Below are 25625 nucleotides of genomic sequence, written 5' to 3' on the forward strand. Positions count from 1 at the left end.
CTTGCTGAATATAAAACGCACCTAAATTTCATCATTGTCAGCTAAACGTTTTACAATACTATGGTTATAATTTCATTATAAAGAAAGACCTCAACGATGATTGAATCGATTTCTGCTTCGTGGAGAATAAATTAGTCCACGAAATGACGAGTTTTAGACTAACAGAAGATGATTTTAACAGGTTGGAGTCACGATTTGACTCTTTGCGCAACGAGGTAATTGACTTTTAACCAGTGGTGCTCTTTAGAATTTGGTGCCAATCTTTGATTTCTGTAAGAATCCCGTGGAGATCCGGGTTAGAATAGGTCCTCAGTACCCCTTGCTTGTCGAAGAAGGCGACTAAATGGGGTGGTCCTTCGGATGAGACCGCAAAAACCGAGGTCCCGTGTCACAGCAGGTGTGGCACGACAATTAAAGATCCCTCCCTACTCAAAGGCCATAAGCGCCGAGCATAGGCCTAAATTTTGCAGCCCTTCACCGGCAGTGGTGACGTCTCCATATGAGTGAGATATTCTCAAGAGGGACATTAAAACAATATTCAATTAATCACTGTAAGAAGAAAATCTTTAAGAGATAAGATTGTTGGTGGGTTTTAGTTTTCAAACTTACTTTTCGGAGCCAGAAGGAGGCTTCTGTGGTTAAGTTGCAAGTAATTTTTACTTACCATGTAACCACAGGGGATGTACATAGAATCATTCAACAGGTTGGGAACACTTGAATGTCGGTCAATCCGGCCCTAAGTTCAATCCGGCCTCAGTCAATCTGGCCCCAAGTCAATCTGGCCACAATTACCATAGTCAGTCCATCCCCATATACTTTTTATATATATCAAATATTTTCTGTTTACAATTCATGTCATGGGGTGGGAAATATATTTAGGCTATGTTTTATAAATACTGAAATATGGTTTGAATAAAATAAAAAATGTATTTATAAATGATTCATCAAACAATTAAAGCGATGCAGGCTGTAACTGATGGTAAATGAACTGAAAATAAAAAATTAAATAAAATAACAATCTTGTACACAAATAATTCATTATCAAAAATTCATTTGAACGTTTCATTAGATCTTGGGGATTGTATTATTTTACACTGGTAGGTGTCAGTAACAATTGGTGCATTCTTAGATAGTTGAGTACCATCAGTTTATTACAGCCTGTATTGCTTTAACAAATAACAACTATCACTCAGAAACTGAAAGAAAAAATATGTTGCTTGTAGGCTAAAACCAAGCTAGCCTAATATTAATTTGAAATATTTTATATATCATAAAGGATTGTTTTAGAATCATGGGATTTAATATCTGCATGATTCTTAAATGCATTTGTTGTTTCCAATTTATTTGCAAAATTTTATAAAGTTCACACTGGCCTCAGCCCCCGATTCTGCCTCAAGTGTGTAAACCGTCTGTAAGTCAAAGATAAATATTCACAGGAAATAAAAATTGGCATGGAATTTATAAATATCCATTAACTAATAATGGTAATAGTTTTATAAACCTAGGGGTCAGATCAACTGGGGACAGATTGGTTTTGGGGCCGGAACAACCTGTTACCGGAACACTTCCTCTATAATAGTGAGATCTCGCTAAATCGCGATTATCCCTCTTTAGTTAGAAAGTAAACATTACTAAAAACAGGTGTTTTCAGTTGGTGTCTTTATTGAAAATAATGGCAAACTCTGTGCAATGCTGAATAAGTGCAATACACATGCACTCAACATGACGCAAATTGTCTCTATAAAATTTACAACACAGTCAAGAAATTGCATATCAAAGTTGTTGCATAAGAAGGAAGCAGTCTGAAATCCAATACACATTGTGTTTTTTTTTTGTTTTTTTTTTGGATTAATATAATTGCAGAAGTATCAGACATTTTAGCATTTTTTCTTCTTTTCACATGAATTACGAAGAGATGTATTCCACGGCTGTTTTTCTTGATTGTACGTGATATAGTTAGTACTCTCGCTAGAGAAGGATAATCATGTTTTCGCGAGAATATCTCGCTGAAGGGGAAGTGTTCCCAACCTGTTCAATGCACTTTGTTTATGTTTTCGGAACTAATTTTACAGGGAGATGTACAATCTACAGGTGTCTGTGTAATATGCACGCGTGCCCACTATTTATATATGAAGACCAGGACGCTTGTGCACTTTAATCTCATCTGAAGTATAAGCTCAATTAAGCCTTTCTAATTCTGTTGTCTGTCTGTTCATCTGTAACTTTACACTCGATAACCATCAAATGTTGGGGGTGGGAGTTAGAATAATCGTTGTCTCAGGACAGGCCCTCAAACCGGTATGTAGGACATTATCTCTTTGATGATAGAACATTCTATCTAGGTGGGAGTAATGAGAAATTTAAGTCTGACTCATCGTCGCAAGCCACAGCTGAAACGTACACTCCTCTACCCTGTCATAGATAATGGCTGCTCATTCTGAAGCTTTACACCAGAGCTCTGGAAGAAAGTTTTTAAGAAACTGCAGTAGTTTTATAAAAAAGATAAATGAAGATCTTGATTTGATCTCTGTGTTTAGTATATGGTGTGCAAACGAACATTTAATTTGATCTCTGTGTTTAGTATGTGGTGTGCAAACGAACATTTAATTTGATCTCTGTGTTTAGTATATGGTGTGCAAACGAACATTTAATTTGATCTCTGTGTTTAGTACATGTATATGATGTGCAAACAAACATTTAATTTGATCTTTGTGTTTAGTATATGGTGTGCAAACGAAAACTGGAAAGCAAGTGCCAGGCGCTTCTGATCCTGACGAAGGAGATGGGACAATGTCGAAGTGAGAGGGACCAGTTTAAACTGATGGCTGAGCAGCTCCGTGAGAGATACCAAGGTCTCAAAAAACAATTACATGGACAGGTAAAACACTACGATTAAAAACAATTACATGGACAGGTAAAACACTATGATTCGTAAAAAAAAAACCCAATTACATGGACAGGTAAAACACTACGATTCGTAAAAAACACACAATTACATGGACAGGTAAAACACTACGATTAAAAACAATTACATGGACAGGTAAAACACTACGATTAAAAACAATTACATGGACAGGTAAAACACTACGATTAAAAACAATTACATGGACAGGTAAAACACTATGATTCGTAAAAAAAAAACCCAATTACATGGACAGGTAAAACACTACGATTCGTAAAAAACACACAATTACATGGACAGGTAAAACACTACGATTAAAAACAATTACATGGACAGGTAAAACACTACGATTAAAAACAATTACATGGACAGGTAAAACACACTACGATTCATAAAATATTTCCCAGTAAAATCAGTATCAAATGAGAATGTATGCTGATTTTCATCATGATGAAACAAAATATCATTTGTGATTATTAGGTGCATATACCAATAAATCAACTGATGGCATAAATTTTAGGATGGGGGATGATATAGTGTGAGTAATAATTAATTTCTTGTGAATTGATGCAGAATAATGGTGTTGACAAATTAAGTGATGTAAGGATTCTACAGGGTAGGACAAAAGTTGTTCTGAAACAAAAGGAGTTGATTCTTGTATTTTAGTAATCCTCTGTGTAGAAAAAGCTGTGTATTTTAGTTTGTTTAAAATCACAATATTCAGCCAACACCCACAAATCTACCTGCCTAATATTAAACTCATGACGCTAAATATCAGATAAAGATTCCCCCTCAAAAACAATACACTGTATGTATACAATATTTGAGTCTAGGATAAATACATGTAGGAAATCCATATCGACCCTCGTGCCTTTGGTCCCTTGGCTGATATAAGGCCACTTGGTCTGAAATGATATAGATTTTTCGTATGTAATATTCTCTATTTATCATTAACAATGATTAAAGTGGAAACCTTGTATTAATTTTATTTAGAAAAGTCTAAGTCATAATCAGAATGAATCTTCTCTGTGTTCACTTTGTGCAAATAGAATACATAGAAAATGAAGGTGTGTAATACATAGAAAATGAAGGTGTGTTGTTCTGTGTATTTTCAGATTCCCAAACACTTGGATGACAGCAAAGCAGCTCTCTATAAGTTAGGGGAGGTAATTCTCTGACTAGTACTGGCATTTTAATTTTTTTACAGGAGTAGATGACACATAGTAAGGAGAGTTATTGTGGCAATCTTTAAAGATAAACTAGTCAAACTTTATATGTTATTACACAGATTTAATCTGAATGGGATCAGAACATTTTGGGAGGTGGATCATTAAATTTGGTACATGTTCTGTTTTCTCCTCAGGTTCCAATGCAAGCTCTGCTGGTGGAATCCAGGGAACAGAATAAATGTATGCAGTTTGAAGTGGAAGACTTAAAGCAAAAATTGCAGGACGCAAGAGGAGACATCAAGGTACATTTTACTAATTCATACACCACAGATCAAAATAATTCAAAGTACAACCACCACAATTTATAAACCACAGATCACAGTCAAAGTATATCCACCACAATTTATATACCACAGATCACAGTCAAAGTACAACCACCACAATTTATATACCACAGACCACAGTCAAAGTATAACCACCACAATTTATATACCACAGACCACAGTCAGTATAACCACCACAATTTATATACCACAGACCACAGTCAGTATAACCACCACAATTTATATACCACAGACCACAGTCAAAGTACAACCACCACAATTTATATACCACAGATCACAGTCAAAGTATAACCACCACAATTTATATACCACAGACCACAGTCAAAGTACAACCACCACAATTTATATACCACAGATCACAGTCAAAGTATAACCACCACAATTTATATACCACAGATCACAGTCAAAGTATAACCACCACAATTTATATACCACAGACCACAGTCAAAGTATAACCACCACAATTTATATACCACAGATCACAGTCAAAGTACAACCACCACAATTATATACCACAAATCGCAGTCAAAGTACAACCAACACAATTTGCATTATTGTAATTAACATTGATTTTTGAATTGTGATTTCACCAAATGAAATTCTCATTTAAAATTGGAAATTGACTGTATTATTTATGCTAACAATGTTTTGTTATTCAGTTACTAAGGGAACAGATAGCTCGCCAGAGGGTCGGGACAACTGACGAGGGAATTAACACCAGACATTTCCCGGCCCATGAAAGAGAGAGTCTTGTTAAACAGCTGGAAGATTTCAGGGTACAGGTATGTTACCTGACTGGTGATACCTGTGTGATGTACAGGTGTGTAATTATGTAGTTGTACTCAGCCTGACAATAATTGATTTCATTGGCTGAATAGTACATCTTTATAATAAACATGGAGACATTGAATTTACACACAAGTATAACATTGTAAAATGTAGTCCTCAAAATAGGAGAATTAATGGAATTTATTAAATCACATGTATGTATGTTGTGAATTACATATGCATATTTCCAGTAAATTACGGTCACATGTATCCAGTAAATACGGGTCACATATTTCTGATAAATTACGCGTCACAAATTTCTGGTAAATTACGCTCACATATTTGCAGTAAATTACGGGTCACATATTTGCAGTAAATTACGGGTCACATATTTGCAGTAAATTACGGGTCACATATTTCTAGTAAATTATGATCACATATTTGCAGTACACACAACTCGAGAGGGATCTTCAGCAGGTGCTTGATGAGAAACAAGAACAAGAAACCGAGAGAGATGCTTATAAAACCAAGTACGAGAGGCTGAACCACGAACTGAACTACATATTAAAAGGAGACGAGCGGCGAGTGGTGGATCTAGACGCACTTATCATGGAAAACAAGTGAGAAATCCTTACATGTACAATGTATGTTGGTAGATGAGGTTGGTGATCATTGGTAGTGTGTTAGGGGATGAAGATAACAGGCTCTGTACACAGTATCAGTGTGGGAAAACGAGTTGATGATCAGCTTTGTTCTGTTTTAAAAGTACAGTTTTGTAAATCTTTTGCAGGTATCTCCAAGAGAGACTTAAACAAATGGAAGAGGAAAAATCTATTGCCATGGCAACTGTTTCTAAGTACAAAGTTAGTAGATTTACAACACCTTGTATACATATATTTTTGTTGTAATTTACATGTATTCTAGAACATACAATGTATTGAGGGTGGTATTATAGACATTCGTATTTTATTTTTGTAGACACTTTTGGAGAGAAAGAAGACAAAGAGTGCCATGAAACTTGGCCAGAGTCGAAGTGGGGGTCTCATAATCTCACAGAAACAGGGTATGTCATACACAGAAACAGGGTATGTCATACACAGAAACAGGGTATGTCATGATACACAGAAACAGGGTATGTCATACACAGAAACAGGGTATGTCATAATACACAGAAACAGGGTATGTCATAATACACAGAAACATGGTATGAATAAACACTAAACATTTCATTACTTTCTATTTATTACATTATTTTGTATTGCTTATAGGAATTATGAGATTGATTACTGTTCGTTATCTTCACCTTTCATTAATGTAATGAGTTTTGATACTTTATCTTAATGAGAGGAATTTTCACCATCTTCAGTGTATTTATTTGCAGTGCAACAGTTCTTAGAGGACAAGAATGAATGCTCTGTAACTCCCCAGACTGTGGCCGATATAAAAGCCTTAGCAGGTGCCCTGCTGGACACGGTCAATGACAAAAATCTAGCTCTCTCTCATCAAAGGAAAACCAATAAGTAAGGAATACAATGATAAAGTTGGAATTATATATAAAGCAATGCTGTACTTTATATAGAATTAGTCAGGATTACCCAGATAAAAGTAATAAAGCTAAGTTTTACATAGAATTAGTCAGGATTACCCAGATAAAAGTAATAAAGCTAAGTTTTACATAGCATTAGTCAGGATTGCCCAGATAAAAGTAATAAAGCTATGTTTTACATAGAATTAGTCAGGATTACCCAGATAAAAGTAATAAAGCTATGTTTTACATTGAATTTTATGTGGTTAGAAATGTACAGATAAAAGTAATACAGTAAAACTCGAATATAGCGAACACGGATATAGCGAAATTACGGCTATAGCGAAGTGAAATCGATTTCCCCAGCAAATTCTTTATCTATTGTATATAAAAGTATGCGTTTATAACGAACACGGATATAACGAATTTACGGATATAACGAAGTAAATTAATATTCCCCTTGAATTAAAAATGAACGTATAAATCACGTTTTATAACGAATTTGTTTTTTTTTATTTGTTTGTTGTTTTTTTTTCATTTTAAACTCCTTGTGATGTTTAACAATCGCTTTCTATTGCCATAAAGGATCCACACTTATTATGAAATTTCTGTTTGTATTTTTTCAAAAGAGGTTGTTAACGCAAAACAATACCTACACATAAGTGTCGATATTGTTTACTATTCTCGTTAATTAAATTTGAAGTTTAATTTATTTTATCGCACACTCCTTTATTTGTATAAAGCAACAAGTAAATGACAACTGCGATAGACTGTTTGCATGTACATGTATTACACATAATTTTGTTGAAGTTCTTCTCTCGACATGTTCTTGCGTGACTTAATAATCCATCCAGATAAATTATCATATACATGTATAAATCAGTGTGTGAATTTCTTGTATAAAATATTTCTTCTCGAAAATATACAGGCTATCTTAGACACTATACAAACGCAAGTATATCGATTGCTGCTTTCTTATACAACTGATATACATGTAGAACAAATCAGTTTTATAACAAATTCGTTATATTTGAATTATGAATTCGCTATAAACGTATAGCGAATTACGCTTATAGCGAATTCTTTTAGAGTATCCGCAGAAATTCGCTATATCAGAGTTTTACTGTAAAGCTAAGTTTTACATTGAATTAGTCAAGATTACCCAGATAAAAGTTATAAAGCTATGTTTTGCATAGAATTAGTTAGGATTGCCCAGATAAAAGTAATAAAGCTATGTTTTACATTGAATTAGTCAGGATTACCCAGATAAAAGTTATATAGCTATGTTTTACTTTGAATTTTATGTGGTTAGAAATGTGCAGATAAAAGTAATAAAGCTATGTTTTACATTATGATCTAAAGATATGATTGTGTTATATTACATGTTTTATCTAATAATTGTAATTTACAAATGTTTCCTGTACTTGTTTGTATTTGTCAGAATTTTAGGTAACCGGATATCAGAACTGGAAAAGAAAATAAAGACTTTAGAGGTTGCTGGACTTTGGAATATTTCCTGTAAGTGTACAAGTTTTGATGTGACATTGTACCTGTATTGGTTTGTATATAACTACCCCTTCAAGTAACTTCATTAACAACTTTCAGACAACTTGTTTTGTATGTTTTGGCTAATGGATGATAAGATTAAAAACTTCTCTTCTGAACAGCTGCCACTAATCTAGAAAAACTGAAAGAAGAATGTCAAGAAGTAAAGACTCTGATTCCCCAGACGTCTCTGTCGAGCGAGGATGGAGAAATGTCGAGCATGAAAGGACAAAGTCTGCCGGGATCCAGTGATAGTTCACTGAACAGCAGTCCCCAGCACACCATCACCACCCCCAGTAGTGGCAGTCCCACACATAGGGAAGAGGGATGGGATAAATCTAGTCCCCTGGACTCTCTCTGTGGTAGTGATAAACTTAGTCCCCGGGAAGGAAGCTCAGAGATATCAAGCTGTGATACAAGTTCTATGCCACAGAGTTTGGAGTCTTTCACCAGTATTACTTCGCATCATGTGACTAGTGATGTCACAGTTGATGAGATGTCTTCTCCAATATCTTTAGAAAATAGTCCCAGGCACGCTTCACTGCAATCATCCTCATCCGAAAACAGTCCCAGACACTCGTCTACTGAATCTCCAAATGGCAGAACTTATCACAATACAGGGTCACCCATCCATAACACCAAGAGTAATTCAGAAACACTTGATACTGGCGATCTGGATTTGATCCCAGAGAAAGAAACTTCTACAATGGTACCAAAACGAAATCTGGGTAAGTAACAAATGAAAAGTAAGAATTAAGTAAATTTATACTTGTATAATCTACTGATAGAATTATTGTAGACATTTACTAAATCTGAAAATATTTAAAATCTCAGTAACTTATGAATGATCAGCACCTCTCCAAGTGTTCCCATCAAATGGTCATTGGTCAGTTTTCATGGGACACTTTTGAATGCTCTTTAGTCTTACCATCCTTTTCTTTCTGTTTCCATACTGTCAAATCAGTTAAATTTGTGGGGACCAATTTAAATCTGTGGGGAGAGGGAACATTTTCGTGGATTATCAATAAATAAATTTACTGTTTTATTGGGATGGCATTTCTTAGATATGGTTTCTCTACTTTGAAGCATTATATAAATTATGTATTTCATTGTGGTTTGAAATTCACATGATAGGAGTACAACAGAATCCACAGAAAGTGACTCCACATGAAATCTGCTGATTCTATAGTGTCAGTACTCACTATGTCTTCCACTGAAAAGTGGGACTTGGATTAAAAACAAACTCATCTCTCAGTGTTATGGCCCTAAAGCCCCATATTGTAGAATGTTCTCACTTAATAACCCCTAAGCCTGGTATTCTAGAATGTTTTTATGTAATGACCGGCCCCAAAGCTTGATATTTAGAATGTTCTCACTTAATAACCCCTAAGCCTGGTATTCTAGAATGTTTTTATGTAATGACCGGCCCCAAAGCCTGATATTCTAGAATGTTCTCTCTTAATAACCCCTAAGCCTGGTATTCTAGAATGTTTTTATGTAATGACTGGCCCAAAGCTTGATATTCTAGAATGTTCTCACTTAATGTTCCAAAGCCTGATATTTTAGAATGTTCTCACTTAATGTTCCAAAGCTTGATATTCTAGAATGTTCTCACTTAATGGCCCCAAAGCTTGATATTCTAGAATGTTCTCACTTAATGGCCCCAAAGCTTGATATTCTAGAATGTTCTCACTTAATGTTCCAAAGCTTGATATTCTAGAATGTTCTCACTTAATGTTCCAAAGCTTGATATTCTAGAATGTTCTCACTTAATGGCCCCAAAGCCTGATATTCTAGAATGTGTTTACTCTGTATCTGAATTTCTGTAGTAGCCATTCTCTACTCAATAAACATTACCATGTTATATTCACTTTCATTCATAATGCATAGATGCATTGCCTTTTAAATCTTTTCAGAATTTGTTAATATTATTTTTTATACAACAATAATGTGTTTGAAAGTAAAATGCTGTTCAAGTTCTTCTTTTGGATTGAGATCATGTTTGCAATATTTTGTTATGCAAGAGAATATATTTTCAGATAAGGCGCGTCTTCAAACAGGTGAAAATGACGAGATTTTAGCCGTGTCCACGAACAAGGAAGGACAACTCTGTCTGGAAATGAATGATACAGAAGAACAAATGAACCAACTGATGGAGGTCATGACCAACAAAATGATCAGTGTTAATCAGAGGTCAAAGGTCAAGGACAGTGTGCCGGCAGATGTGTATTTACAGCCTGACTCCAACCAAGAAGATGAGGAGGATTCGTCCGGTCAGCCATTGTTAAACTCTAACGAAGCACCACGAGAGGATGACCTGAATGTGGAGTGTTAGGATTCTACTTAACAACGGGGACCTCGAGCAAGCACAAAACGTTAAGATTCCTAATCTACATAACAACGGGGACTTCGAGCAAGCACAAAACGTTTGTAATAGTATCAGTATGACGAAAGTTGTTTTACAGACACCGGTTTTGTGAACATTGTTACAGACCTAGATTTAGAATTCTGACCCTGTAGGGAGTGAGTGTAGGTGGTTTGATACATGCATCTTAAAATAATCAACAAATGTGATAGCATTTCAAATTCTGAAGAGGGTCAGTACTGTAGAAGTGTTAATGTTTGATGTTTCAATAATTGCTCTCTTGACAATCGTAGTGAGGAATTTATTGATTTTTATCTATATGTTAACAGTATGTGTAATATACATTGTATAGTCTTTCTTTCCTCTCATTACTCCACTCCAATGATTTATCTTTTATAATGCATTTCAGTTTGGTTGTGAAATCCACTTTTTTGATCTCGGAGACGAGCTTACATGTTTAATTGCTGGTGGAATATTTACCTGGGATGTTTTACGGTCCTGAGTTGTTTAATTGTTGGTGGAATATTTACCTGGGATGTTTTACAGTCCTGAGTTGTTTTCTTGCAGTGTTGAATGTTGAAGTGATACAGTGATTAGAACCAGTCTATTTATTTTGTTCCCTTTTCATAAATACATATATTCCTTCTTCATCTGTCTCAATCTGTCTTTGTTATTCTCACTTTTTTTTTTTTTTTTTGTGTTTTAACTAGTCATGGGGCTTTTAAAACTTAATTAATTCACTATGGTTGACCCACCTTTACAAAGATTTATGGCCCTTTGAATAAAATTCATTTTACACACATGCTTAAGGTATTGATATAAAACTTATGACATAGTGGTCTTGTGATTTGCTTTTATGGACACAGCACTTTTTGTTATAGTTTACAAGAGTTATAGCCCTTTGCATAAAATTCATTTTCTGCACTTGGTTTTCATTATTATACTTTATTGATGTAAACTTGATGTGTAGCTCTGTAGTAAATAAGTGTTACTCTTTTCATGTTATAGTAATCAAGAGTTACTCTTGTCATGGTCTAGTAAACAGGAGTTACTCTTGTCATGGTCTAGTAAACAGGAGTTACTCTTGTCATGGTCTAGTAAACAGGAGTTACTCTTGTCATGGTCTAGTAAACAAGTGTTACTCTTGTCATGGTCTAGTAAACAGGAGTTACTCTTGTCATGGTTTACCCATCATCTTTACTAGATAATTGTGTGTGTGTGTAAATAATGGGTTGCTACTTGAGCAGTACAGGATTTCTGGTTATACTGAGATGTCACAGAATTGTATGATACAGGAGTGACCACCTGTCCAGTAACCTCAGGTGTTGTCTGGACTCTGCTGTCTGGACCCTAATGTATGGATTCTGTTGTCTGGACTCTGCTGTCTGGACCCTAATGTCTGGATTCTGCTGTCTGGACCCTGATGTCTGGATTCTGTTGTCTGGACTCTGCTGTCTGGATTCTGTTGTCTGGACTCTGCTGTCTGGACTCTATTGTCTGGACTCTGCTGTCTGGACCCTACCCTCAGGAGTCCTCAGTGTGTGGATTGTCTGTGTAAACTCCTTGTCTGGGGCATAACTCTGTGATTGTGTAGACAAAATGGGCTGACTTTCAAACAAAGTTATACAGAATAATTTTAAATTGCAGAGTATAGGATTTTTTATGAAATGCTTGCTGAGGCCTTAAATTTTCTGTACAGTAGTTCATCTATAGATATCTAATTCTCAGGTGTGTAATAATTCACAAGCAAGGTCATATTGAAATTTCAAGGTCATCACAGGGATTAAAGTTGTTATTAGAGTTTGGTAATTGTAGAACAGTAAAAATGCAGCTGTAGTATGTTGTATGTAAGTATATATACACATGTAAATTCCACATGTAAGTATTTATTAATTCCATAGATAAGTATTAATTCCATATCAGTATAATTCCATTTGTTCATGTATTTATAGATTCCATAAGTACATGTATTAAGTTTTTGAATTCCATGTTACTTATCAGTTCTATATGAAAATGTTCCACATATTAGTTTAATACTACAAGACATTTTATCTTTGTGATTTGATGGATCTGAAATTTTGGACTGTTTACATATTGCTTGCATACATGTATAATATTTGAGTTCTAACATATTTCATGTATCTTTTAAGCTTTACACAACATAAATCAGTTCTTTTAATGTGCTTGTTCACATGATAGATCTAATATTGTAAACTGTCAAAGCTATGATAGATCTAATATTGTAAACTGTCAAAGCTATGATAGATCTAATATTGTAAACTGTCAAAGCTATAATAGATCTAATATTGTAAACTGTCAAAGCTATGATAGATCATATATTGTAAACTGTCAAAGCTATGATAGATCTAATATTGTAAACTGATTTTTCTATATGTATATACCAGAATGTGTTGTATTGATAATCTGTCTTAGATATCTCGATTTTGGTTTTGTGCTCAGAGGTTTTTGATGTATTCTATTAGATCTGTAAATTTCTGTCTGTCTATGAGTGTTTTGATGTTTATTGTGTGCTATACAATTGATTATGCATCCTTCATTAGGTAGATTTTGATTATAATGACAAAGTGAGGAGGGGTTTTTATACTAGAATCTCAGGCTGTCTGTCTGTCCGTCTGTAGAAGGATTGGTTTCTCTTATTTACCTGGAGTTACCCTACTTCACACACACTTGCCATGATCCAAGAATTCTATTGATTTCTGGGTCAAATGGTCTTAGGTCAAGCACACCGGACGCTGATATAGGGAATGGTTTCCAGCCTTGGGTTATTTTTCTTCTTACCTGGAGTCAGCGTACTTCACACATACAATTTACTTCACACGTGGAATTTCTATGGAATGAAGATTATCCTTATAGATTTTTGGAGTCAGAGGTCAAATGCACTGAACACAGATGAAGAAGAAACTGTTTCTCTACCTCGAAGTGATTTCCATTTTCACTTGAAATCACTAAACTTCACACACAGAATCGTCATAAGATGAGAAAATCTGCCATTGACTTCAGGGTCACAAGGTCAGAAGTCAATCAAACTAGACTGAGATGGGAAAGATGGGTCTTTGGGTCACAAGTGGGTTCCAGTTTTACCTGGGTTCACAATACGCAACTGACAATGAAGGATAATACATTTTAACAATCTACTACTTTGATCTCTGTCCCGATTCATTTGTACTCTGCGGGGGGCATATCAGTCCAAAGGGACTGTTTGGGGTTGTGGTATCCTGCAGAAGTAAAGCTGTTGAGTAGTACATGTGTTATATAATGGCCTCTAGAATTGTTTATCATGCATGCAGGGTGTTACATTTGTAGATCGATAGTGATTATATTTACCATATGTTGAGTTTTTATTGTTAATACATATATCAAAATGTTTTCCTATTAAATTCTGTTGAAAGACATAACTTCCTAGTTATTCATTCAGAAATTGTTTGATTTATAAGGTTAAATGCAAGTCAGAATGATCAAGAAAAATTCTGAAGGAAGATCAGACCTCAGTGTGTGGGATTTTGTGTTTAGTGTACGTGTGTAGAATAATGTGTGATTAGATGTGTGGGGTTTAGTGTATGTGTGTAGAATAATGTGTGATTAGATGTGTGGGGTTTAGTGTACGTGTGTAGAATAATGTGGGATTTTGTGTTTAGTGTATGTGTGCAGGATAATGTGGGATTTTGTGTTTAGTGTACGTGTGCAGAATAATGTGTGATTAGATGTGTGGGATTTTGGGTTTAGTGTACGTGTGTAGAATAATGTGTGGGGTTTAGTGTACGTGTGTAGAATAATGTGTGATTAAATGTGTGGGATTTTGTTTTTGGTGTACGTGTGTAGAATAATGTGTGATTAGATGTGTGGGATTTTGTTTAGTGTACGTGTGTAGAATAATGTGGGATTTTGTGTTTAGTGTACGTGTGTAGATAATTTATTATTAGATGAGACCATGAAGTGAAGTTCTGTTAGGTCTATACTTGCTGGCAACAGTGTGAAATGTCACGAAAAACTAAATCTACTGGTAATGGAGGCCTAGATATATCTGTAAGTGACTTAGTTTTTGCTGTCAGCAATAGTTTTTGCATGGATTTGTTTTTGTAGTCAGCAAGTTTTTACATGACTTGGTTTATGCAGTCAGCGATATTTTTTGCGTGACTTGGTTTATGTAGTCACCAATAGTTTTACGTGATTTTGTTTTTGCAGTCGCAATAGTTTTTGTTTGACCAAAGCCAGAGAATTTGAATGAGTCTTGTATTCCATGCTTTGTATTGAGTTATCATCAATCACTTTTGGTTGATGTGAAGTTGTAATTATTTTTGCATTTAAATTCTCAAGGTTGTCTTAATTATCACAAACTAAAATACTATGAATATCATTACACACATTACATGTGATACTACTAATTTGTGCATAGTTTTCAATATAGTAAAAAAAATAATTTGTTCCGCTGATGAATTTCGAAAGACTCGTGGAGATAACGTCAAACAAAATATACAAGTGATTTACACGATCAATTCGGGTCTTCATTTGACTGTCTATCCCTGTCTGGGCTACATTAATAGTTTTGCAGATGAAATCTCGAGTATTAAAGAATGACCACCTTCTAGTACTGGGCTAGAAGTGCATGAGAAACTGGATCCAAGTCAACATTATTTTTTTGGGAGGGGGGTGTATATATCAAAATGTGTTAAAAAGATCCTTGTTTAAATCAAAAAAACATTATTGAAATATTAAATGATAACCATTGGTGTCGATATTGGTTTGGTTTGTTTTTAGGATTTAGGCTTTTAAACTGCAGTACCAATAAAATATTGCATGGAACCTACAGTTAATAGATTTGTAAGAATTAGATTTACAGAATCTTTGCAAAGGTTGATGATATTCAAACCTGATTATATACACTCTATACATTGGGCCCAGTAATACATCTAAAGTTTTGGTTTTACAATCACAACAGATCTAGCATGCCTCTAGATATCATGAATATTCATTCAAGTTCCGTTAGTACACATGTTGTGATATGAAATAATATATGCATGTTGCCATTAGGAATTATAATGAAAATCTGAGAGTTTTGTCCTACATGGAATGCAGGCATTCTGCAGAAAGATCAATGCTCATCTCTTGTGTGACATACAGGTAATATTTCTCGCAGACCTCATATCTTCAGAGATTAGAAAGGGAGGCTACCCGAAAAGGATTTCTGGATACTAGTGTAAATTTTTAGGCGACCTTTTCACAAAACAGGTCATGGAAAACTGGATCTACATGTATAATTTTCATAGCACTTTGGAAAATATTCATGAAAGTACAATTTATTTTTTTCAAAGCGTGATGTTACAGGGGTCCAAAGTTTCACTAGGACTATATTGAAGAAAATCTCTTGAACGCTTGGTCTTGAAATACGGGACATCAACCAGGAAAAGTGCCTTTTATATATTCAAGATATTACATATTACACAGTTGTTCTCCAACAAACAACAAAACAAAACAAGTGCTGGTAAAACATTTATTGAAAACATGAACAATTATCCAATGGCACATGTTTATGAACTCGTCAGTTTCACTGCAACATTTGCACTATGGAGGGGTCCATTTAATGCACAGCAATTATAGGAAATCTAAATAATGAACATCATTGTCACAAGCCACTGGCAAAATATATCCACATGTTCATGAACTCGTGACAGTTTCATTGTAACACTCGTGCTATGGAAGGGTCCATTAAATGCACAGCAATTATAGAAAATCTAAAAATTGAACATCATTGTCGCAAGCCACTGGCAAAATACATCATCCCCTACCTCCTCTTTTACCTGAGCTTCAATGCTATTAAAATTTCTTACAGGTCATAAATATTTTTTAATCAATGAGAGTAAAGCATGGTTGGAATATGACCTTACAGCGACCTTTGGATGCCCCATCATAGCTGTTGTTGACATCATGTTTGAGGATGGAGATGCAATGATAATGTATTTAGGCATCGGAGCAGTCTTCTCTACTTCTTATGAGATGGTATCAAAACTTGCTAATCAGTGATATAGAGTACATACATGTATGTACTCTACATAAGACGCTACCATGGGATAAACGATCTACCTAAAGCAATGATACGCAAACCAATTATGAAAGTTGACATAACAAATTCTAGAATATTGATGAATTTACGAGACTGTGCTTACACAGCCACGGGTAGGAGGGAGAAGAATGGCGCCAAACCATGGCTTCGGACAATCCTGTTCAAATTAAGCATTTGCAAAAGAGTATTCTAAACTAAATTAGATATATTGTCAGGGAATGGAAAGAAAAAAAATTAAATCATAAACACCACAGCAACAGTTAAATATTAGTTCATTGTTTTCTACAAACACGTTGGTGAGATCACAGAAAAATTGCACTTTGTGTTGGCAGTTAAAGAAACTATACACACGTGTTACTACCACTAAACAAGCGAGGAGTCAGGCAAACAACATAGAAGGATTACCATCAGATTTCCCATCATGCAGTGTATAAACTAATACAAATGTAGTAAGAAATCAAATCTTAACCTTGTGTTTTCTTTCAATAAAAAAAGGGAGGTCAAAGATATCATCTAAAAATAGCACCAACTCTAGAGACTAAAGACCCAAAGAATTCTACCACCACCTGGGTACATCAACCTTAAAAATCTCTGTACTACTGTAGGATGACAATCTAATTAAGGATCTTGTGTTAATTAGGTCTACATAATGATGTATGTTGATCATCTAAAGCAAAGCAAAATACATCACAGTTAAATGAACACTGCTGTCTCTAAATACATCACAGTTAAATGAACACTTCTGTCTCTAAACACCCTGACATTGAGATGTATAAAACATTGCCATATCTAATCACTAACAGTTATTGTGTTCTAGTCATACATGTGGTTGTGTAATCAGTCTTTGTGTTCTAGTCGTACATGCATTTGTGTAATCTGTCAAAATCATGAATCTTAACAATCACCATAAAAAAAATAGCTCAAGAACTTTGTACAATGCATGATTCAAGAATAATCTGTGCATCTTGATAAATGTTTGTAACAAAGCGCATTTCTTAAATGTAGAGAAAACGTGATTCTGATGTCACACAATAGAGAAATATTCTATTCTTTCATTAAGTCATTAATTCTCACTGCAGTACCCTCACACAGGGAAATAACTCTTTATGGAAACTCACAACTTTGTATGTGTGTCTTGCATAATGCTAATCTACAATTAAACTTACTAGATTACATATAATGCTGCGAAATGAACCATTAATATACATGTATTTCAAACTTAGTGACATACATTGTATTTATAAAATAATCTATTAATAACCAGAGACTAAATGAATAATGCATCACACAGAAAATAATCAATCTCATGCAGCACAATGTATAATATTGACTACACTGAATTTTTAAAATGGCAAATAAAAACATCTCAAAGTATTGTATTTTTACACATCTTAACAATAAATTTATACGATGTCATTGTTCAAATCATCATGACCATTAGTCAATCCAGAATCAATCTCTCACACACTGCCATGTTTTATAACATGCCAACACTAAAATTTAGATACAGCAAAAACTGGTACCTTCAAATATCATAAAACCTAGTGGTGATTATAATTACATATCTTCTCATTGAATTATGCCATGTCACTGTTAAAATCATCCTGACCATTGGTCAGTCACTCGAATACAATACCAGTAATCTTAAAACAAAACGATATTCAACACTAAAGGTTCAAGCACAGCTTTGACAAGAATTTCATTGACAACAAGCAAAAGCATCAATCTTCAGCATTTCACATGAAACATTACTGCAGTTTGATTCACTGTGTACTAAACTAATTCATCTCCACCGCAGAGGGCCTATTCCTAAACTTGAATATAGAGGATCGTTTCTTCTTTTTCGTGGTTTTGTCCTCCGGACTAGAGCTCGGCTTGACTGTAGGAGACTCTTCTATCTGGGCTGGAGTTACCTCCCCTAATGCTACACTCTCTGATTTAGATATGTCCTCCTCCTCCTCAAATCTGAGAAAAATATAAACACAATTATATGTTTATCATTTTCTTCATCGAATTTATTGAATATTTACCAAAAATAGTTTACTTAAAGAGGTTTGGACTGGATTTTTCAAACTAAACTTAAGTTGAGGTCTGATATTTTACTCCAATTTTGACTGCTTGAATAAAAGAAAACTCAAACTTAAGTTTGAAATTTTTTCAAGCCTGATTCCAGAATTATACTATGCTTACTATTAAACCAGACTTTATTTCACATTTTAGATATATGGTATATCAAGTATCAATTTGGTGAAATAATTGTAAAGTCTGTACAATGATAGTTCACAGCAATCAACTTGATTCAAATATCAGCGAGAGAGAGAGAGAGAGAGAGAGAGAGAGAGAGAGAGAGAGAGAGAGAGAGAGAGAGAAAGAGAGAGAGTGAGTTTAATATAATTTAGTGCAAATATTTTTAAAGAGTCATCTCCCTTTACTAAAAGATGAAAAAGTTTACTCTGAAGCCCCATAATATTTTCCCCACAGATTATGATATGATAAACAATCATTTCAGGTAACTTTTTGGCAGGAACTTTATTAAAAAAATAAATTTTCATGCCAAAATCATTGTATTCAAATGACAATTTTAATTAATACATGTTGGTCCAAAATCTTCCACCTAGTCTGAATTTCGCTGCTGTCATAGGCAAGAAACCATCCAGTGACCTGGACTGGTAACTGTCCAAGTAGAAATAAACAAGTGAATTCAAGAGAACGATGACGTATATCTCTATCATTTTAAGAACCTGTGGCTTGAAAATCGGCATGCAAGTCGTTAAAACATTTATCTATGCAAGGAGACCTGCAAATTACGCTTATCGCACCTAGTTTCTGATATTTTTTAGGCATTTGAAGGGAGTGGTTAGTTTTTTTGGGGGGAGTCAGAGTTAGACCTCTTTCTTTATTTAAGGTATCACAGAGTTCGGGCCCAAAATGGGCTTAGCCCCTGCGAATATGTAATACATTTAAAAACCTTATTCATTTTTCAAAAATCTGTTGGCAAATCATTTTCGATGTTGATGCCCTTTATAATCAAACTATTATAATATCCCTCTCTTTAACAAAAACTCTTTTGGACTAATTAGATATTGGATATCATAGAGGCCCTCAACGTAGTCATGTTGTCAATAAGTATAGTAGTCCTCTCAACGTAGTCATGTTGTCAATAAGTATAGTGGTCCTCTCAATGTAGTCATGTTGTCAATAAGTATAAATGCCCTCACAATGTAGTCAATAGGTATAAATGCCCTCTAAATGTAGTCATGTTGTCAATAGGTATAAATGCCCTCTCAATGTAATCATGTTGTCAATAGGTATAAATGCCCTCTCAATGTAGTCATGTTGTCAATAGGTATAAATGCCCTCTAAATGTAGTCATGTTGTCAATAGGTATAAATGCCCTCTCAATGTAGTCATGTTTGTCAATAGGTATAAATGCCCTCTCAATGTAGTCATGCTGTCAATAGGTATAAATGCCCTCTCAATGTAGTCATGTTGTCAATAGGTATAAATGCCCTCTCAATGTAGTCATGTTGTCAATAGGTATAAATGCCCTCTCAATGTACTCATGTTGTCAATAGGTATAAATGCCCTCTAAATGTAGTCATGTTGTCAATAGGTATAAATGCCCTCTCAATGTAGTCATGTTTGTCAATAGGTATAAATGCCCTCTCAATGTAGTCATGCTGTCAATAGGTATAAATGCCCTCTCAATGTAGTCATGTTGTCAATAGGTATAAATGCCCTCTCAATGTAGTCATGTTGTCAATAGGTATAAATGCCCTCTCAATGTACTCATGTTTGTCAATAGGTATAAAGGCCCTCTCAATGTAGTCATGTTGTCAATAGGTATAAATGCCCTCTCAATGTAGTCATGCTGTCAATAGGTATAAATGCCCTCTCAATGTAGTCATGCTGTCAATACGTATAAATGCCCTCTCAATGTAGTCATGTTGTCAATAGGTATAAATGCCCTCTCAATGTAGTCACGTTGTCAATAGGTATAAAGGCCTTCTCAATGTAGTCATGCTGTCAATAGGTATAAATGCCCTCTCAATGTAGTCATGTTGTCAATAGGTATAAATGCCCTCACAATGTAGTCATGCTGTCAATAGGTATAAATGCCCTCTCAATGTAGTCATGTTGTCAATAGGTATAAATGCCCTCTCAATGTAGTCATGTTGTCAATAGGTATAAATGCCCTCACAATGTAGTCATGCTGTCAATAGGTATAAATGCCCTCTCAATGTAGTCATGTTGTCAATAGGTATAAATGCCCTCTCAATGTAGTCATGTTGTCAATAGGTATAAATGCCCTCTCAATGTAGTCATGTTGTCAATAGGTATAAATGCCCTCTCAATGTACTCATGTTTGTCAATAGGTATAAAGGCCCTCTCAATGTAGTCATGTTGTCAATAGGTATAAATGCCCTCTCAATGTAGTCATGCTGTCAATAGGTATAAATGCCCTCTCAATGTAGTCATGCTGTCAATAGGTATAAATGCCCTCTCAATGTAGTCATGTTGTCAATAGGTATAAATGCCCTCTCATTGTAGTCATGCTGTCAATAGGTATAAATGCCCTCTCAATGTAGTCATGTTGTCAATAGGTATAAATGCCCTCTCATTGTAGTCATGCTGTCAATAGGTATAAATGCCCTCTCAATGTAGTCATGCTGTCAATAGGTATAAATGCCCTCTCAATGTAGTCACGTTGTCAATAGGTATAAAGGTCTTCTCAATGTAGTCATGCTGTCAATAGGTATAAATGCCCTCTCAATGTAGTCATGCTGTCAATAGGTATAAATGCCCTCTCAATGTAGTCATGCTGTCAATAGGTATAAATGCCCTCTCAATGTAGTCATGCTGTCAATAGGCATAAATGCCCTCTCAGTGTAGTCATGCTGTCAATAGGTATAAATGCCCTCTCAATATTGTTGTGTTGATAGTTGGATATATATTTTTTCTGTTAATAATTACCAGGACTAATAATGTCATAATAGTGTCAATACTGCCTAATAATGTCACAAGAGTATTCACATTTATTTACATAATGTCATAAGAAAATTGATATTGCATAACATCATAAAAGCAATTTTCTTTTTTTAATTAAAGTGCATGATACACATAAGCACTGAAGACCCACCCACCACCACACCATCTTAACATACACAATACCAAGTGTTGAGATATACATGTACGTCAAGATATACTTGCTTTGTACAATTTTCTGAAACTTTCTCTACAGTGGTTTTAGTCTGAAGCTGTGATTGGTCAACCTCTGTACAGGTTAATAGGTCACACTCGGCCAATGAAGTGGAAGATACTGGAGACTCGGACGATGATTTACTTTCATTGTTTTTCCTTCAAAATAAACACAGTAAATTATTGACATTTCTTGAACACAGGTTAACATACACATTTACGTACACTACAGAAATAAAAATAGTTATATAAGACTTCTGGTAAAGTTTCTTTCCTCATGTGACCCAACATTGACCAATAAGTGATTAAGAATCCAAGCATGTTAGAAGAATCTCAGTTTTTGACTAAAAAATCAATAAATAATGTTCAGCAAGGTTTGAATGATTGCATATCGTTTAAGGTCCCTCTTGAGAATCTTTCATTCAATGGAAATGTCATCATTGCCAGTGAAGGGCTGCAAATTTAGGCCTATGCTCAGTGCTTACGGCCTTTGAGCAGCGAGGGATTTTCATTTTGCTACACCTGCTGTAACACAGAGCCTCGTTTTTGCGGTCTCATTTGAGGGACCACCCCATTTAGTTGCCTCTTACGACAAGCAGGGGGTACTGAGGACCTACCAGTATTCTAACCCAGATCCCCCAGGAAAGCAAGGTTTGACAGAGGGTCACATTCAAATGATACATATGTACCTTTGTTTGCCTTCAACCTTTAGATGCTTGACAAATATTTGGGTACTAGATACATGATATTTATTTTGATGATAACTTTGTGTTCTAATTGACAAAGACTAAACTAATATTTCCTTGACTGTAAGTAAACCAAACACACTGACATACCTGTCATATTTTTCAGACAACTGACAATTTCTATGGAGAATGTACATTTAAATCAGTGTTCAGGAACAATTTAAGGGACAAATAAAAAAAACAACATTTTTTTACAGCACTATCTATATTATTTCTTATTGACACACGGTATACCTGCTACATTCATTGATTGTTTTAGAAAGTCCATGAAAATTTTGATAGCTTCGTGAGGATATAATGGTTTTGTTTTTCAAATTAGAGCACTTCTTCCATTCAGGAAAAATGACAAAATGAACAATACTTCAATTTCAACATAACAAACCTGAGAGCGGTCGTAAGCATCTCCACCTGACGTTTGTACAACGCCAGTTCATCGTGTAAAAGGTCAATCTCTGAATTCTTCTCCTTCAGCTCCTTTCTCAGATTGTACATTGTGTCCTCCAGCGATTCACAAAGAGCCTAAAATGTTAAGGTGGTAAATGCTGTATGTATTTAAGGATTCACAAAAAGCCTAAAATGTTAAGGTGGTAAATGCTGTATGTATTTAATAATTCACAATGAGCCTAAAATGTTAAGGTGGTAAATGCTGTATGTATTTAATAATTCACAATGAGCCTAAAATGTTAAGGTGGTAAATGCTGTATGTATTTAAAATCCAAAATTTAGATATCTCATAACTTCATACAATAACTCTGTACATGTGTAGTTCACTACAATAGTATGCCATTAACACATCATAATAGTACATGTATGTTCTCTGCAATACCTGGGGACTACGATAAAGGGAGGTGTGTGGTGGATAGGGTAAATGGGAGAGGGAAAGAGACAGAGAGAGAAAGAATGAGAGACAGAAAGAGAGAAATAACAGAGAGAGAGAGAGACAGAAAGAGAAAAGAGAGAAAAGAGAGGGAGAGAGAGAGAGAAAGAAAGAACACAGAAAGAGAGAGACAGCAAGTAGAGAGAGAGAATAGAAAAGAAAGACAGAAAGAGAGATAGAGAAAGAGAGAGAGAACAGAGAGAGAGAAAGAGTGCAGAGAGAGAGAGAGAGAATGTGACATTCAATGAAATATAATCCTAACAGTCACTACTATGCATTTGCTACGACTTAGAACTGCAAACTAAATTTTTCAGTTTGTACATCAAATGTTACATAAATACCCTGCTTTCTTCTATACTGTCATGTGGGCCTGGGGGGTCGTCGAAACAGAAGAACTCTCGCACCGGTTTGCTGTTAAGGTAATTAAAAGATGTAATCTCATCAGAATGTGTGAAACATAATAATTAGGAAAAAATGTGACAGATCAGGAAAGAAAACAGATAAAATCTCACATAAAATCAGGTAAAATTTGTTTTCATTGGTTAAATCAGATTTCCTCTCCATGACAGTAAATTACTGACTTGTATGTATGAACATTTTGCCTTTGGTGTTTTTCACTTTGTTAAGTGAATGATTGCAGTACATCAATGAACAAACCTACTGACAGATCAAACTAACTTCACTTCATTAGAGAATTATACAACACCAAAATACATGTACCTGCCAATCATATAGAAATGTTTCTCCGGATCCCTTACCTGTCTTGTTCATGATTTTACTAGTTTACTACTTCCAAACAGTGAATAGTACTGCTAGCTTTAAATGGTTCTAAGAAAGTTTTCATGGTCAAATAGTAAAAACTTTTTATTTACCTGTTGCAGATTTCTTTGTGTCCGACACAATTATCAATAAAAGCCTGTAAACCAAGCTGCCTGTCCTCAATGAAATTCTTGTCAAAGTTGTCCCTGAACCATCGCTTGGGTGGCAAGGATAGTCTAATGTTTGGAAAACACTTCCTTAACTGGAAAAAAAAATCGTTCACAGATATTCAAAAACCTGGGCAGTCAGTCTGCATGAATTCCTGTGCACTTACAAAACCATAATCACAAAATGAATGTAGATTTGTCATGTTTACATCGTAATATAGGAATACAGTAAAATATCTCTATCTCGAAGTCCGAGGGACCTCGAAAAATCTTCCGAGATATCCGGGGGTTCGAGATATCCATAATCGATATTGAATATTTTTTTAAGGAGGATATTTGATGCATAGTATGGGATTTGCATTATAAACAACAACCCCCTTGCCGTTTCTCATAGTTTAATGCTAGTGGATAAATCAATATTGTGAAATTTCAAAGAGTGACAATCATTTCGGTTTTTTAATATATATAAATATCCCATTGAATTTGTGTTTCAAAATTAAGATGATCGTGTAAATTTGTATGACTGATGTTCAGGCTCGACTGGGATGTAGCTATTGCGTTGTAATGAAAGAACCTATCACATAAGAAACAACAAAGACGGATTTAAAAAAAAACAATCTTTTAAATATTTATTAAATAAATTTTCGTGTTTTCTAGATGTTCTAGTTTTAATGATGAAGCGTGTATTATCAATTGCATCATCGTTATTATAAGCATTACCTTCAAGCGCACCTCGACAATTTTGTGCGTTTATCTAAAACCCACATGTTGATGATATAGTGTGTATCATTAAAAACACCATCCCTGGAATCGGGTGTGTTAGTTCATAATTGGCGGTGAACTTAATCCGTAATGTTGGTAAGCTTCACTAATCACCCAAGCTGTTGAACAAATTATTGCAACCTGGGTCTACTCGGAACAGGCGAGCATGGATTAGTGGTCAATAATTATAATTGGTGTAGCCGTGGGTGTGACTTTGTAACTTAACGACGCCAGGTATGGTAAGCAGAGCAGAAAATTGACTGCACTTCGAGATAAACCAAGTGAATTTAGGGCATGGGACCTTGAAAATACTTTGACATAAGCGGGGTATTCGAGATTACCGTGTTCAAAATATCAGAAGTTTTTTATAGGGAAAACGGTCGGAACCATGGTCGACTTCGACTCAAGCGGGTTATTC

General features: G+C 35.0%; 2 protein-coding genes across 5 annotated transcripts in view; one reads left to right on the forward strand and one right to left on the reverse strand.

Annotated features, from left to right (window-relative positions):
• The first annotated feature begins 47 nt into the window (after nt 1–47).
• LOC125664211 (coiled-coil domain-containing protein 149-like) lies at nt 48–14034 on the forward strand. Its single transcript, XM_048896889.2, has 12 exons — nt 48–215; nt 2720–2878; nt 4018–4068; nt 4266–4373; nt 5075–5197; nt 5631–5803; nt 5974–6046; nt 6162–6246; nt 6565–6703; nt 8150–8226; nt 8376–8981; nt 10293–14034. The coding sequence occupies exons 1-12, from the start codon at nt 144–146 to the stop codon at nt 10586–10588; spliced, it is 1962 nt and encodes a 653-aa protein (XP_048752846.2). The 5' UTR covers nt 48–143; the 3' UTR covers nt 10589–14034.
• A 2079-nt stretch (nt 14035–16113) lies between these two features.
• LOC125664217 (sorting nexin-16-like) overlaps nt 16114–25625 on the reverse strand; it is a 14681-nt gene continuing 5169 nt past the window's right edge. For 3 of the 4 annotated variants that reach the window (XM_048896895.2, XM_056152599.1, XM_048896894.2), the window contains exons 5-10: nt 24392–24540; nt 23861–23930; nt 23025–23161; nt 21909–22055; nt 19290–19370; nt 16114–18662 (exon numbers count right to left, since the gene is read on the reverse strand). In XM_048896895.2, the coding sequence (XP_048752852.2) occupies nt 18476–18662; nt 19290–19370; nt 21909–22055; nt 23025–23161; nt 23861–23930; nt 24392–24540 (771 nt within the window). In that variant the 3' untranslated portion in view covers nt 16114–18475. The remainder of the gene's footprint in view (nt 18663–19289; nt 19371–21908; nt 22056–23024; nt 23162–23860; nt 23931–24391; nt 24541–25625) is intronic. The other variant, XM_056152600.1, reaches the window with a different exon arrangement.

The sequence above is a fragment of the Ostrea edulis genome, chromosome 1, assembly GCF_947568905.1.
Source record: "Ostrea edulis chromosome 1, xbOstEdul1.1, whole genome shotgun sequence".
In the NCBI taxonomy this organism is placed as follows: domain Eukaryota; kingdom Metazoa; phylum Mollusca; class Bivalvia; order Ostreida; family Ostreidae; genus Ostrea; species Ostrea edulis.

Bases quoted from the DNA above. Each gene is read 5' to 3' on its own strand.
- LOC125664211 (XM_048896889.2), top strand. From the start codon at position 144: ATGACGAGTTTTAGACTAACAGAAGATGATTTTAACAGGTTGGAGTCA. The intron at 5,804-5,973 runs GTGAGAAATCCT...AATCTTTTGCAG, and splicing joins GCACTTATCATGGAAAACAA to GTATCTCCAAGAGAGACTTA. The intron at 8,227-8,375 runs GTAAGTGTACAA...TCTTCTGAACAG, and splicing joins TGGACTTTGGAATATTTCCT to CTGCCACTAATCTAGAAAAA.